This window comes from Camelus bactrianus, chromosome 31 (assembly GCF_048773025.1).
Source record: "Camelus bactrianus isolate YW-2024 breed Bactrian camel chromosome 31, ASM4877302v1, whole genome shotgun sequence".
NCBI lineage: Eukaryota > Metazoa > Chordata > Mammalia > Artiodactyla > Camelidae > Camelus > Camelus bactrianus.
In genome coordinates this window covers 20,774,601-20,790,648 of record NC_133569.1, presented here as the reverse complement: position 1 = coordinate 20,790,648, position 16,048 = coordinate 20,774,601, and the positions used below count along the sequence as shown (strand labels likewise).

The 16,048-nt window shown below is 44.5% G+C and overlaps 1 protein-coding gene and 1 pseudogene across 6 annotated transcripts in view; one reads left to right on the top strand and one right to left on the bottom strand.

The window, feature by feature from the left end:
• PEBP4 (phosphatidylethanolamine binding protein 4) overlaps positions 1 to 16,048 on the bottom strand; it is a 228,130-nt gene that overhangs the window by 80,799 nt on the left and 131,283 nt on the right. For all 6 annotated transcript variants that reach the window (XM_045516659.2, XM_010954976.3, XM_074355638.1 and 3 more), the window contains one exon: positions 10,134 to 10,232. In XM_045516659.2, the coding sequence (XP_045372615.1) occupies positions 10,134 to 10,232 (99 nt within the window). The remainder of the gene's footprint in view (positions 1 to 10,133; positions 10,233 to 16,048) is intronic.
• On the top strand, positions 11,994 to 12,514 carry LOC105068970 (large ribosomal subunit protein eL34-like; annotated as a pseudogene).

The window sequence follows — 16,048 nt, the reverse complement described above, 5'->3', positions numbered from 1 at the left end:
ACACACAGAAGGTCTGAAACACCACATGTAGCTCAGCAGGAGCACTTCAGGGGCTGGTGGGGCCGGCAGGGCCAGAGCCCCAAAGGCCTTTAATGATACACTGACCAGAAAGGACTCCATCCTGAGATACTGAGGACTCACTGAAGGGCTTCAACTAGGGAAGTAACATTATCGTAGTTCAACTTTGGAAAAATCGCCCTATGAAGGAAAGATAGATATTTTTGTAGGCGATGAGATTATAGGAGGTGAATCAGTTAGAAGACTTCTGCAATAACCATCTAGAGAGAGGTGGTAAGGGACTTAATTAACTCAGCCATCTTGGCTTTTAATTTTATGTTTATGATTCTTCTTTCTACCCCATTCAAATGTCTGAGCTTTCAGTTATTCTGTTCTCTTCCTAGAATGCAGTCTCTTAAATCCTTTGACTTCCAGGCCTGCTCATAATTCAAACCCCAGCACAACTCCTGTCTCCACTGTGAATTCATCACAATGTGATATCACCCCATTTAGCCATTAATCCACCTGCCCAGCCACTATCCATCCACCCACCCATCCATCCATCCATCCCTACCTTCCTTCCTTCCTTCATTCTTTTATCCATACACTCCTTCCTGCATTCATTTGTTGATTCATTCAACATTGACTGAGGGCCTTCTATGTTCTGGGCACTGTGCTAAGGGTTCAGGATATAAGCCACAATTCTGCCCTCCAGGTGCTCATGGGCTAATAGAGAAAAGAGACTTATAAATATAACAACAAATCCATGTGACTAGGGCAATAACTAAGGTTTGACTGAGTGTTGTAGGAGCACAGGGTGGGACTGACTAACTCAGTCTGGGGGCGTGGGAGTGAGTCTTCAGCAGAGGTGACATTTGAGCTGAGTGTTGAAGGAGGAGTAGCTGCCTCACTGTAAAGGCAAGAGTGATCTGAACTCTCACAGCTGTCTGAGCCTAAAGAGCCCAGTTCGAATTGATGCTATGCACCATGAGTTCTACTCTCTGTTTTCTATATGTCAGCCCTATCTTTCCAACTGGGAAGCAGAAGAAACATTTTTAAAATTCACGTAACATTTATTCACCAAATTTTCTATCTATCTATCATAAGTCTGTCTTGTATCATTTTTTTAATAGCCACAGAGCTGAACACAGTGCAGGTTAAACAGCTGGTCCCAACACCTTCCTGTGAAGTCCTATGCCACATGTAAAAAATGTGGCTTTTTCCCTTAAGGGTTTTTTAAGTGGTAACCATGTGTGCAGCTCATTCTCCTGCCAGGCCCCGTCCTACCTATTGAGAGTGACATATGCTCCTTACCACCAAAGGCATGACTTTCTGAGCTTCCTAGGGAAGATTTAGGGTGATAGTAGATGGAAGGTGTAGAGAACCAGCAATTGGTAGGACCTACTAAGTGCCAGGAGCTGGGGACTTTACGCATTTTATCTCATTGTGTCCTCATAACATTCCTGCGAGCTCGATGCTAGTGTCCTGTTTTACAGTTGAGGGAACAGACTCGGGGGGTGAATAATTTGCTCACAGTAAGTCGGAGAACCTACCTCCAGGGTGCATGCTATGAGGCCCAGGGTCAGGGCCGCAGGACGAGGGAGGCAGGTGTGGTCAAGAATGGAAGTTAAGGGAGAGGGCCAGGAACCTCAAAATGCACCATTCATACCAGCACCGCTGCCTTTTGGCAGCCACACCTGGCCCTGACATCAGCTGTCGTGGGGGCCAGGCCTGGCTGGTGGGGATGGAATCTACCGAAACTCTGGAGAAGTAATACGGTGTCATGATTTTGCCTGCAGGCTCTGGGTTCAAATCCCAGTCACTCAGCAGCCATGAGATTTTGGACAATCGCTCAACCCTTCTAGGCCTTAATTTTCTTGTCTAGACTACCTTCCTCTTCAGGGTTTTGTGAGGATGAAATGAGAAATTTGTGAAAGCACAGTGCCTAGCATGACAAAATAAGTGTGCAAATGTTTTGCCTTCTTTTTTTCTTCCTCTTCCCTTTCCTCTTTCTCCTTCCTTTTATTCTTCCTCCTTTAATTATTACTGTTGTTGTTAATATGTTATAAGGATATAAGCTATAAAAAGAGTGTCTCCTAAATATGCTCATCAACAGATGAATGGATAAAGAAGATGTAGTATATATACACAATGGAATATTACTCAGCCATAAAAAGAAGGAAATAATGCCATTTGCAGCAATGTGGGTGGACTTAAAGATTATCATACTAAGTGAAGTAAGTAAGGCAAAGACAAATATCATATAATATCACTTATATGTAGAATCTAAAAAATGATGCAAATGAACTTATTTACAAAATAGAAATAGACTTACAGATGTAGAAATCAAACTTAGGGTTACAAGGTGGGAAAGAGGCAGGGAGGGATAAATTAGGAATTTGGGATTGACAGATACATACCACTATATATAAAATAGATAAGCAACAAGGACCTACTGTATAGCACAGGGAACTATATTCAATATCTTGTAATAACTTAAAATGGAAAAAAATCTAAAAGAGAATATGTGTGTGTGTGTGTGTTTGTTTATAAAAAAAACTGAATCACTTTGCTGTACACCTGAAACATTGTAAATCAACTATACTTCAATAAAAACTGTCTCTAGCCAGGAGGGGAAATATGGCAGGTGGAAACATTATAGAGCTAAAGGGTACATCTTACAGGTCATCTGCACTACCTTCTGGGCCACTGGTGAGTAAGTACCTTGAGTGATTAGTACTTCCTCCTCTGTGGAGTACATGCTTAGTCCTTACGCAGTTCAAATTCTTAGAAAGTTCTTTCTTTAACAGAGCCAAAATTGACTTCCATGTAAATTTCACTCACTGGCTCTAATTCTCCCCAGATCCACACCAGGATCTCCCCTGTTTTCCAATTTGATTTCTTCAAATTTTAAAGGAAATCGTAAGACTCTTGAAAGTCAGCTCTCATGGCTTCCCTTGGTTGTTCCAGCAGTCTAAACATCCCTGCTCGCCTGCTGTGGCTCCTATGGAGCCTCACTCTTCTGGTCGCTCTGCCTGTGCTGCTCACTATCTTTCTTACAATAGCGTGGCCAGAACAGAAGACATTACTCCAGGTGCAGTATAAACCACAAGCACCAACAGACCCTTCCTGGGTTCAGGGAAGAATCAGTATTTCGAACACGAAGCCACCAGCCCCCTTTGTCTCTGGCTCAGCACATGTACTCTGGGTGGGGGACTGAGACTCAGTGGATGGTGATGAACCCAGGTTCCTTATGTCAGGGCTGTTGGGGTTTGGACTGTTGGTCTCAATCTTAGCCGGTCTACAGCTTTGCCCACTAAGGGAAGCCAGGGTGCCACCCTCTGTCCCTGTCAGGGCTGAGTTCAGAGTTAGGTGAGCAAGACTGTGCTGTTCCCTTTGGGGCATCTATGGCTGTGTGTGTGAGTGAGGGGTGTGTGTGTGTGTGTGTGTGTGTGTGTGTGTGAGAGAGAGAGAGAGAGAGAGAGAGAAACAGAAAGAAAGGGAGAGAGAGAGGGAGAGAGTTTTCTGCCTGATCCAGGAATTCTCCTGGATGGCAGAACTGGTTTCCATAACGACTTTCTGATATAAACATATTTGATAAAAATAAGTTAACAGCGGAGCACAGATTCTCAGAGTGGAGAGAAAGGGAGAGAGAGAGAGAGAGAGAAAGAGAGAGAGAGAAAGAGCGCTCTTCGAAGAACAGCATTTCCCTTTTTTTTTTTTCACCTGGTCAGTCTCTCTATACATGCTTTCCATAAACCACCTAAAAAGCTTTGTTCCCCGAATTCCTGTATATCCTGGCCCCCGTCCTGCCTGTGCACATTAGATTCATATTCTGTCTCTCTCCCCCTCCCTTTCTCCTTAGTTACCTGAAGCACTACAGTATGTATGGGATAATATGATAAATTTCATTTCCAATTCACTGCATTATCCCTTGAATATTTTAATGACTCATTGAATGGAGTAAAAAAAGCCATTTCAAATGAACAATTATGCTGCATTAGTCTAAGGGCTGATTATATTTAAACACTGCTCACATGGATAACAGGACACAGCGACCTCGGCATCCGAGAGCTAATTTGGCTCTTATCTCCAAATAATTTTACACCGCAAATTACCATGAAAACCTGAAGGGCTTTAAAAACATTCATCAAAAGATAATATTCCACTTTGTAGCAACACTTTATTTAAATTATTTTGAATGGGAGTGAAGGCATTTCTGTGGTGGGACAATGACAGCCAAGTGGGGCCAGTGAGCGATAAGGAAACAGTGAGGGGTGCTGGCTTGTGTTAAAAATAAAAGCGGGAAAAATGTTGGGGATGAAGCGGAGCCCTGACCGAGGGAAGCACCCCGTAGGCCTGGCTGGCACTTCCGGCCCAGCCCAGTGGGAGGGCTGTGGTCTGATGACTCCAGGGGCCCCTGGTCTGGTCCAGGGGGTTGCAGAGCAATTCCCAGAGGCTGAATGATGGGGCAGACCCCCTCTTCCCCAACTACTCCCTCCACCAAAGTAAGTCTGGGTCAGGTCAGGCCAGGTCCTCCAAGCTGGGCCTGGATCCATCTGGACTTGCAAGGCCAAACCATTTACCACAGGGTTTGTGTGTGTGGCAGGGGCATTGCCTAGAATTCTTACTTTGCAAAACATGAGTCAACAGCCTAAGGGAAATTCACTAAATCCTAAGTGGCTGCTGTGGTCAGATCTCAAAGTTGGGGGTGGTAGGGGAGAGTCACACTGACTGATGACCCAATATTCAGTTCTGTGTCAAGAGCCTTAATCTCATGGAACACTGGGAAATAGATATTATTATCACGCCTATTTTAAAGATGAAGAAACTGAGGCTCAGAGACTCCCATCGAGAAGTGGCAGAGCCTGGAGCCTCCCCTGGTTCATTTGACCCAAAAGTGCAGGCTCTTTCCATTTCCTTCAGGGTGGCCACTTACAAATCTGGTTTATAACCAGAGCCCCTCTGCACTGGCCCCATCACCAAATGCTCTTTAGGGCTCCTAGATCCAAACCTACATGCTCTTTGGGAGCATAAGTCATGGCTTGCAGGTGTTTATTATTTAACATGGACCCTCACAGGGCAGGGGCAAGCATACACAGACACATGTACAAACAGCAGCAGTAAAACTAAAAATACAGGTCTCAATAAAGAAATTAATTAATTAATCCTCTTTCCTTGGCTTGACCTCTTCTTCTGAGCTTGTGGTCCTGATAAAGCTTGTCTATTCTTCCTCTGTTTATTAGCATTAGCTTGCTTCTGAGCATATAAAAAATCAGATTATATAATCATATTATATATTTAAATTTTTACAGGATCTGCGGCTCGATTGATTAGGAACGAGGATAAATTTGCCGCTTTATATAGCGTGTTTCTCTAGGGAGCCTTCTCCTCTTTGCATATGTAATTTCCCTTTCCCTGTCTCAATCCTGAAGAGTAAAGATTTGTGTCAGTTTTGCAGACAAGAAGCCACAATTTCAGAGAGGTCAAGTAACTTGCCTGAGATCTCGCCATAGTGGGACGAATAATTCAAACAAGAGAGTCATGACACGTGCTAACCACATAACTAGAAAGCAAGGGGCTATGATCCCAGCCCTGTTTATTGGGTTTCCCATTTATCTTATTCACCAAACACACTTAGAGGTCTTTTAAAAAACACCTCTTATTACGGAAAAATCCAACCCTATAGAAAAGTAGACAGAATAATGAACCCTTAAGGCCCTTTTAATTCAGCCCAGAATTGCTTGCACTTACAGCTGCCAAAGGTTGAGGGCACTGAATGAAAGGGAAACACGAACTTGCCGTTTCCTTTTCTTTCTTAAGACAAAAAAGATATTCAGGACAAATTTTAGAATCATTGACGGTTTCTAGGAAGATTTTCTTTTTTGGAAGCAAAAAGGTACTCTTGTCTCCTTAATTGTTCTTAGCGTTCTTTGTCACCAATCATGATACTCTTTGTGGAAAGTATTAATATACCATCTTCCTGTGTTCAATATTCCCATTAATAACAGAAAGTCTCATGAAAATATCTGCATGAAAAGCCCCAAGCACTAATTTCAGAGACAAATAGAAGATGAAAGCACCACTAAGCGTTTCTTCTGAAATGAATGATGCAAATTAATTGATATCTTAATTAGGCTTTAGCATGAAGATTATTAATTAGATGGAATCTGAACTGAAAACAGCTTAAGAGGAAAAGCTGAGGATGTGGCACTGGCGGGGAGAAAAGATGTAATGTGTCAATGTTCTGTTCGAAATCTCTTTTGCTTAATGAGAGATTTTTCAAAGAAGGGGCCAAGAAGGACAGCATGCTTCGTGTATCAGTCCCTGCCTGCCCTGCCCTGGTCAATTTTGGGGACTAAAGATTAGTGCTGTCCTTAGAGTGAACAGGAACCCACGGGTAGAGGGAGTTCTGACCCGAGCCAGCCCCTGGTGCCCTTGTTATCCCACCCTCGCACTGCAGCCTCCTTCCTCTGCCTCACTAGAGTAGAAGCCCTTGGAGGGCAGGGACGCCGCCTGTTCTGTCACCACAGTGCTGGTGTGGTGCCTGACTTGGAGCAATTGTGATAGCATCACAGTGAACAGTTATACAGAGCTTACTGTGTGTTCTGGGTCCTGTTCTCAGCACTTCACATAACTCGTTTAAGCATCATAACGCCAGTGTGAGGTACGGACTATTGGTATCCCCACTTTACAGGCGAGCAAATTGAGGCACAGGTTGAGCAACTTGCCCTTCAAAAATCACAAAGCTGATACTGATTCAGATTTAAACCACAGCAGTCTGGCTCTGGATTCCTCACCCTGAAGCACTGCCATAGCAAGTAATGGTCAATCCATACTTGTTGAATTAAATGAACAAAGATACCATGAATGCCTGGTCCCTCCTGATGGACTTCCCTCTAGTTCCTAGTTTTTATTTAAGGACCAGAGCTTTATCCTACCCTATCCTAGGCCCCATCAGCTTCTCTTTAGGGGTAAGGCTGCAGGTGTTTTACGTATTCCTACTGAGGGGGCCCCCACGGCCATGGCACAGCCCACCACCCCAGTTCAGCCTGAGTCCCTAATAACATGGCCAGCCCAGGTTCCACCAAGTCCGCCTCTGTGGCCATTGGGAATTGCAGGGTCACTGTCATTCTATATCTGTGGTGGCTTTATGGCATGCCTTACTGCTAAGGCCACTTACTGCGGAGGGTTATGGTAATACGTAGGGTTTACTTTTATAGGGTTCAAGATACTTATAAGGTGTATTTTATTTACCAAGATGGCATTCCCTAGGGAGGGTCCCTGAAAGGCTCTACTCATAAAAGGTAACCAGAACTAGAGCCCAGGGATGACAGGGGAACCGCAGAAATTAAGTTCCCCATTTTACAGAGAGGGCACTGTGGCTTGCCCCTTGCCACAGTGGAGCTGATCGGAGTGATGTGGTATGAACCCAGACCACATGGGATGGCAGGAAGGGTGTGCGGTTTGGAGTTGTGGCCTGGTTCGAAGACCCACCTCTCCAACCGGCCAGCTGAGAGACCGCATCATTCAATCTTTCCAGGCTTTGTCTCCTCATCTGTAAAATGGGGACAATGCCCAGTTCACAAAGTGATTGCGAGGATCATAAGGAAGCTCTTCACTTGCAAGCTGCTCCACAAATGAGTGATATTAACAATAATCAAGGCATTCTAATACCAAATTCAGCTCTTTCGGCTGCTAAACCCTTCTTGGATGTGTGTTGAACTCAGGTGCTGTGTTCTCTCCAGACTGACCCAAGTGGTACCCGGGAATCTGCATCTTAACAAGCTTGCCAGCTGAGCCGAACGTGCTCTCACGTTGGAGACCGACTCAGTAGCCGATAACGCCAACACAAAGGAAGTGCTTCTGGGTTTGCTCAGAGCCCTCTCTTCCTTTGGCCGAGGTCCGCAGCCTGAGACCTCAACAGGCCTGGTTTTTACACTGGCTGTGCAGCTGGCGGGATGCGGGGGCCGGCGGGCGGGATGCAGGGGCCGGCGGGCAGGCTGAGTGGATACAGCTGAGGAGAGCTGCTGCTTCCTGCTGGACCCCTGCATCAGGGCAAGTGGGTGAAAATGTGACTGAAACCCAAGCTTCCTCCGGCCTGAGCGGGAAGGCCAAGGGCCGCACCCGGGCAGGTGGCCCTGGTAAGCTGTGCGGCTTAGTGGGCTTGCTGGACAGCTGCCACCTGTCACCTGCCACCTGCCACATGCTCTACTTTTAAGCTGGGCTGCTGAGGCTGAGCCCATGTTTGCACCACCAGGTTCATGCGAGGGAACTGTCCTGAGTGTATATAGGGGGTGGGGAGTGGGCAGGGGAGAATTTAGGCTTGGAAAAGAGGCAGCCTCATGGCCCCGAGGCCCCCTCCATTCTGCAATGATTCCATCCACAACAGCTTTTAAATCTGGCCTCAGAATTGCCCTTGTAGAGCCCTCTTACAGGCAGCCCCGTGCTTGGGGGTTGGACTGTAAATACGCCGACCAGAGCAACACTCTTTTCTTGAGGGCTTCCCCCCATCGTGGCGGCTCAGTTAAGTTTGGGGCCAGACCCAGCATGGGCTCCCCTCCCCGCCCTGATGGTAGGAATCCCCCCCAGCTGTTCTCTTTTGCATGTTTCTGGTGTTCCCAAGGCTTCGCAGCAGGCCGAGGGGAGCAGCTGGCCAGGGAAGGGTGGAGCCCTGCCCCTGCTTCCTCCCACCCCTCCCTGCTGCGGCCTGGCTCAGGCTCTGCCCCAGAACCCGCTGCTGTTAAAGTCTCCCTGGAGGAAGCCCCTTTCAAGGCCATAGCCGGGGCTGCCTCTGAGAACAGGCTATCCCTCTGAGCATCCTGTGAAGGGCCTGTGGTCACTGGGCAGGGGTTGGTTGCCAGGGTAACTCCCCCGCCACGTCCACATTCCAGCCTTGCCCAGGAGAGTCAAGCGCTAGTTCCGACTGATACCCCTTCCTCTGCCCCACAGCCCTTGAAGGGAAAACGCGGTTCCTTCTATTGTGGTATCCCCTGTGTTTTGCAAAGCGCTCTCAGTATGCTCTCGCTGGATTCCCACACAAAAACCACATAGAAGAGGTAACATGGTTCCCACCTTACAGATAAAGACGAAACGCCAAGAGGAATTCTATGACTTGATGGAGATCATTGAGTTGGGAACCAGCCAGGCCTAGATCCAAACTTAATCTTCCTAGGTCTGGATTCCCACTATCTTACGGGGTTGGGGCTTTTGCACACACGATACAAAGGCCATTCTCAGGCTTTCTAGGCACAGGTGCATGGATGCCTGACGACGCTATTGTGGATTTTCCCAAAGTGCACTGTCATGTGCCCGTGAACAAAAGATTTAATAGTCAAGTGAGATCAGAAAACAGATGCCTGTTACATAATGCATACTAGGATGTTGCAAGCCCTAAATAGCCCTTCAGTGAGGAATGGGATTAATACAGTTTAACCCAGAGTCTCCAAAACTTGTCTGGCAATAGAGCCTTTTTGTTTTTTGTTCTTTCACCTAATGCCCATTAACAAGCCACCAGAGTTGTGTTCCTCAGACCTACTCTGGAAAGGGTGAGCCAGGCTCCTTCGTAATTACAGTTGCTGACAAAGGGACAAAGACGGTGGTGGGGGGGCCACTTGTTTCTGTACCAAGAGGAGATCAGCACGCTTCCTCCATGCCTCGAGGCCAGTCAGGAGATACTGCAAGAGTCCCCCGGCCAGTCCTACGACCTGAACTACACAGAATCACCTGGTCCCCACAAAACCCAGGCCCCTGGTGTGCTGGAGCCAAATGCTATATTTTCAGAAAATTGATTCAGTCGTTAAATCACTGTAACTTGAAATTGACCATGGTGGGAGTGTTTACCTTATAGAAATCAGCAAACACTACAGATCTGGGTTCTCTCCCTGCTTATCCTGAGAATCTTATTTACCTGTGCATCACTGATCCTGGGATGTTTTCTGAAATTATTAGAAAACGTAGGCGAGGCTGTGACAACAGGGACCGAGGGTGACCTGACACAGGAGTCTTAGCTCATCAGAGCCCTCCTAGCTCATCAGAGCCCCAACTCTCCTGAATGCAAGCTGGGAACCACACAGAACAATAAACTTCCAGACGCAATCCCCAATGAGTCAGAAAGTGCCTCCTGGCCTGCTTACCTTGATATCTGTCACCAGCCAGTGTCTCCAGAATCGAGCTTTGGGAGAAGACCTGCTGGGGGCATCTGGGTCCACCATCACCAGGATGTAGGTTGCACCCTGTAACACATTCACCAGAAAGAAATGTAACATCATGGTGACAACTGGGGTAGGAAATCTAAAAGGTGCAGACTTTCTTTTATGTCAATTCCAGCTGAGAGTGGCTGACCAACGCTTACAGCTTCCTACTCGGTTCATCCTTGTTCTTATGACATTCCTCTTGTGTCACATGTTTATTCTCAGAGAAACAAAGTCTATTAAGTAGGCAGCTGAACAGCTTGGCTTTCCCCTTATGAAGAAGAATAAATCAAACAAGCACATTTACCAAGCACAAGGAAGTCCCTAACATCTTGACAGGTGCTGCGGAGGAAACGAACCTAAAACAGGGCTTCTGCTCTCATGACGCTCACAGTGTACTTGGAGCAACTTGTCCATTAATTCAGCAAATACAGGAGAGCTTACTCTGTGTTGGGAAGTATACCAATTGCCAGGAATGCTAGGATTCATTCATCCCTTTGACAGCATTTACTGAACATCTACAATGTGCCAGAAACTATTCGAGGTGCTAGAATCCAACAGAGAACAAGATAATGTGACCCATACTTTTAGGAAGCTTCTAGTCTAGGTAAGAGACACAGGTTAAAAAAAAAAAACAAAACCCTATCAACAACAGCAACAACAAAAACTAAGGAAATGCTAACTTCTGATTAGCGGTATCATTAAAATAATACAGGGTGGGGCTGGAGGGAGTCAGCATTAGGAGAAGGGGGAACAACTACTACAAGGGCCTTCAGGTGGGAACAAGTTGGGGTCTGAGGACAGGAACGCCCCGTGGACACAGCAAGGTTGGAGGGGTAGGTGGGGATCCCACCACAGAAGGCTTTGCAGGCCTGGGTGAGGAGTGGGGTTTTACTTTAAGTGCAGTGCAGAACCGCTGGAGGGCTTTTTTAAGCCAGGAGAGTGAAGTGCTCTGATTTATGTTGTTAAAAGATTGTCTTCCTGGCTGGGTGGAGAGTGAATGGTCAGCAGGAGGCGAGAGAGGAGCCAGGAGGCCAATCAGAAGGCCACTGCCATAGTAAAGGGAAGAATGCTGGCACTTTGGACTAGAATGGTGGCTATGGGGATAGAAACCAGTAGATGAACTGGGGAAGTATTTTTAGGTAGAATCGGTGGGATTTGCTGAAGGAAAATAGGGCAGGAAAGAGAAAGGGTGACTCCTGGGTTTTTGGCTAGAGCAACTGGGTGAATGGTGCCACCTAATGCCATGGAGAAGACTTGGAGAGGACAATCTTTGAAGGGGGATACTGAGAGTTCCATTTTAGACATGTTATGTTTGAAATGCCTCTTCAAGACAATCAAGTATATAGGCCACAGTCTGGAGTTTGGCAGAGAGATCAGGACAGGATATATAAATTTTGGAGTCACTGACTCCAAGGACCACAGATGGCCCTTAAATCTACAGAATAATGAGATTATTCATGGAGAGATTAGACATGGGGGAGAAAAGCAGTCTCGTGAGCAAACTCTAGAATGTGGTAATGTTGGGAGGAGAGGAGGATCTCGCAAAGGAGACTGTGAAGCCAGAGAGGTAGGGGATCCCCCTGAAGGATAGGTATCATGAAAGCCGAGACAGAAAGTGTTTCGAGGAGGAGGAAGTGATCAGCTATGTCAAATGCTGCTGATGGGTAGAGCAAGACGAGGACACAGATGTGACAATGTGATCTGACAGCCTGGAGATCCCTGTTATCTTGGCAAGACCAGTTTCAGTGGAGAAGAAAGGACTGATGTTTGACTGGAATAGGTGGCAATGAGGTGGGAGACGAGGAACTAAAGACAGTTATTAAAGATGATAAAGAAGAAAAGTTAGCATGAGGGACAGCTGGACGCAGAGTAGTAGTTATTAGACGGGAAGGAAGTCAAGAGATTTATTTATTTACTTATTTTTTTAAGAGATGGCTGTTCCGGGGACTGTATCTAGATGCATTCAGAATGGTCCAGCGTTTGACATACCGTCATTGGCTGTCCTACAATACAGCCTCTAACAAAACTAGGCTGTCCCGAACTCCTGGTAATAGAATTATTTACCTTTATACCAAGAAAGTTGGGAAAGTACCCAAATCCGCATGTGGCGTGTGCCCAGGCCGACTTCGAGGAGTTCGCGCTGTGAGACCTAAAGTTCTATGAGACTGTCTAAAACAAAAAAACATGTCAGCCGGGCTTACGGTGGTTTCACGTGTGCTAAATGTGTCCGTGACAGGATCAAGTGTGTTTTCCTTATTGAGGAGCAGAAAATCGTTGTGAAAGTATTGAAAGCACAAGCACGGAGTCAAAAAGCTAAATAAAAAAAAAAAAAATGAAGCTTTTTTGAGCAATAAAAAAAGTGAAAAAGCAAAGAAATAAAAAAAATTAAAAAAAAGAGAGATGGATGACAGTCAAGCACATCTGCAGGCTGATGGAAGTGATCCAGTAGACAAGGAGGTGCAGATGTCAGAGAGAAGAAAGGGGATCGTTGCAAAAGCCAAGACTCTGGGGAGGTGGGAGGGGACAGGATCCAGAGCAAGTGGGGGGGTGGCCTATGGTAGGTGCCGGGGACACAGGTTCAGATGCAGGGGCGTTAAAAGGTGTGGTGGTGAGGAATGAGAAAATTGTATTCTGATGACTCCCATTTTCTCAATGAATTAGGGGCAAGGTCATCAGCAGAAGAATGATTAAAGGAAGTCTGGGGACAGAGAAGGTGTGAAATAGTCATTTTGGGAAGGGAGAAATTGAGTATACCACAGGTATGTGGTAAGGTTTCTGGGTAATACATTCCGTAGTTGTGTGCTTTTTAACTGTCCAGGTGCAGACGTGGACTCAGGGGCAGCTGGGTTTAACCTGGCTAGGGACAGACTGGCGAGTATAATGGAAGAGAAGGGAGTGAGAGAGTAAGAGTGAGAAAGAAAATAGAGGAGGGTTCCAAGCTTCCTCTTGCTCTGCAGGGAGAGACAGACGCAGACATGCTGCAGGACAGTACGGGAAGTGCCTGAGTAGCGGAGCATTTACCAGGTCCTAAGAGGGCACAGAGGAGGGAGCCTAACCTCTCTGCTTCAGGAATATAGGAAGGCTTCACTGAATTGTCTTTTGAGCTTGATCTTGAGGGATGAGCAGGTAAGGGGTCAGGAAAAGGACTCTGTAAGCAAAGGGCAAGGTCTGTGAAAAGGCTTGGGGGAGCTTGGGGAAGGGTAGGAATCTTGATGTGCTGGGACATAGGGCGTCTAGAAAGGAATGGTGGGCGATGGAGCTAAAGGGTAATTGGGACCCAATAATAGAAAACCTTACATGCCCTAAATTGTTTAGATTTGTTTTGCAACAGGACCCACTGAAATTGTTTGAACAGATGACTGACATGATTAAATGTGTGTCTGGGAAAGGCACATGGCGAGGAAGAATCAAAGACTAAAAGCTGAGCAGAAAAAAGAAAAAAAAAGACAACTGGGATACTCTGAAGAGAGATCACAAGGGCTTGAAAATTCAAGTAGTAGTAATAAAGATAGAAAGGAGAGGCATTTGTACATAGAATCAACAGCATGAAGTGACTGGACAGGTGAGGGAGAGGGAGAGGTCCAGGAGGACTCTGAGAGTCTGCCTTGGGCAACTAGGTGGATAATGGTACCATGAATATTACGAGTAGAAAATCTGGGAGACAGTGAGTTTGGTGTTGCAACCTATAGGCAGAGAGGTACCTTGAACGGAGCTATGAGGCTGGAGCTCTCTCAAGATTTGGCATGTGGGTAGGGGGCGTGGGGTGAATGAGACTGCTGGGGAGAACTTACAGAGTGAGGACAGAACAGTTAGGGTGGACCACAGGAACTGAGCGGGGTGGGAGAGGAGAGACTGAGGGCAAGTTAGGAGGAGAACCAGGGAGCAGAGTGTCGTGGACACCAAGTCAAAAAAGAGAAATAAGGAAGGAGTAGGGATGGGATCAGCGTGACAGAGCCATCAAGGGAGAGGACCACAAAGCAGCGTTGGCTTTGACAACTGGGGGAATCACTGGCAACTTTCCAGAGATGTGTAGGTTACAGACAAAAATACTGTTTGTTGAATGTTAAAATCCAAAAGAAGCAGTGAACCACCTATTAGACGCCATAGGAAATTAAATTAGACAATTTGAAGACAAAGCCCAGGGGAATCTCCAAGAACTCAGAAGAAAAAGATAAAGAGATGAAAATAATAGAGGGCAGTAGGACTGTATCCTAATGAGCCTGTGTATGTGTGAGGGGGTGTGTGGATCCCAGTGGAATCCCAGAGAAAAAAACCATCTGATACACCCAAGAGTTGGTTCTAGCCAGAGTAACAAGAAAATAAAAAGAAACAAAGTGTAAATACTGTAAAAGAATGAAAAAGCCCATCTACACTCTGTCTCTTAATCGTTTTACAAATGATGTAAATACAATGAAAAATCCAAAAGAATTGGCCAGAGACTAGACTAATATTCAGTAAAGTGAGTTGTTATAAAAAGTACACAAAATCAGTATTTTCCTACAGACTAATAGTAGTCAGAAAATACACTTTTAAAATCCCACTTACAATTGTAATAAAAATGTACAATATCTAGGAATAAACTGGATGAAAAATCCAACACTTATACAAAGAAACAAAAACATTACTGATGTACATAAAACTAAAACTTGAATCCAGGGAGTAAGACATACTATGCTTTTACATTAAAATAAAATTGGCAAATACATCAATAATCCTTTAATTAATCAGTCAATTTAACACAATTCCTATTAAAATCCTTAATAGATTTTTTGGGAACTTCATGGAATGATTCTAAAACTCAGAATAAAGCAAGAGAAAAAGAGGAGGAGGAGGAAGAAGAATGAGCGAAGGCAATATTGATCGAAAAGGATGAAATGGGGGGATGGCATTGATTTTGTAGATATTAAAATACATTATTTAGTTAAATAATTAGAGCAATGTGGTGTTGATTAAGGAATAAACAAGGAAGTAAAACAGAAAATCTAGAGAGAAACTCACATTTTTAATATAGGTGTATTTAATATGTGAGCGAGTTATCATTAAATGCATGATATTTAATATATGATAAAGTTATTTCAAACCAGTGGGAAAGAATAGGTTATTTTGTAAGTGCTATAGAGACAATTGGCTCACCATACGGAAAAAAAAAAGGACTTCACTCTCTATTTCTTTCATACACCAAAAAACTTCCAGATTTAAATGTGAAAAATAATAAAGAAAAACTTTAAAAACTAATTTAATAAAATGATAGTAAATTCATACAGTGGAACACTCTATTGAGTTAGTTCTTGATATTTTAATATGGGAAAATATCCCTGATATACTAATAAGCAAAATAAGCAAGTTGCAGAATATTGTGTTTGATATCACCTAAAATGTGCAGGAAAACTTTATATATCTAACTATATATAGACATATATGGCGTATGGATAGAAAATGTCTGGAAAAGTACACATCAAACTGTTAATGGTAAATGGCATGAAGGAAAAGATTGATATATTTCAGTAGATATAATTTTGAAACTTTTATATGACAAAAAAGTGAAATAGAATTCAAAGCTAGAAGAACATATTTATAACATCTAAGATAAAGAGTTAATCTCCTTAATATATAAAGTACTTTTTAAATCAATAAGAAAAAGGAGTAGGAAGCCAATGGAGAAATAAATGACACGAACAGGCAATTCATAAAATAAGAAATACAAATCATCAACAAACATGTAAACACCTGCTTAATTTCACTAGTAATCAAAGATATGCAAATTATAAAATAAAATCCCATTTTTGCCTATAAAATTGACATACCTGCTTTTTATGTTTATGCCCAGGGTTTTCAAGGTATGTGGAAACACCGGG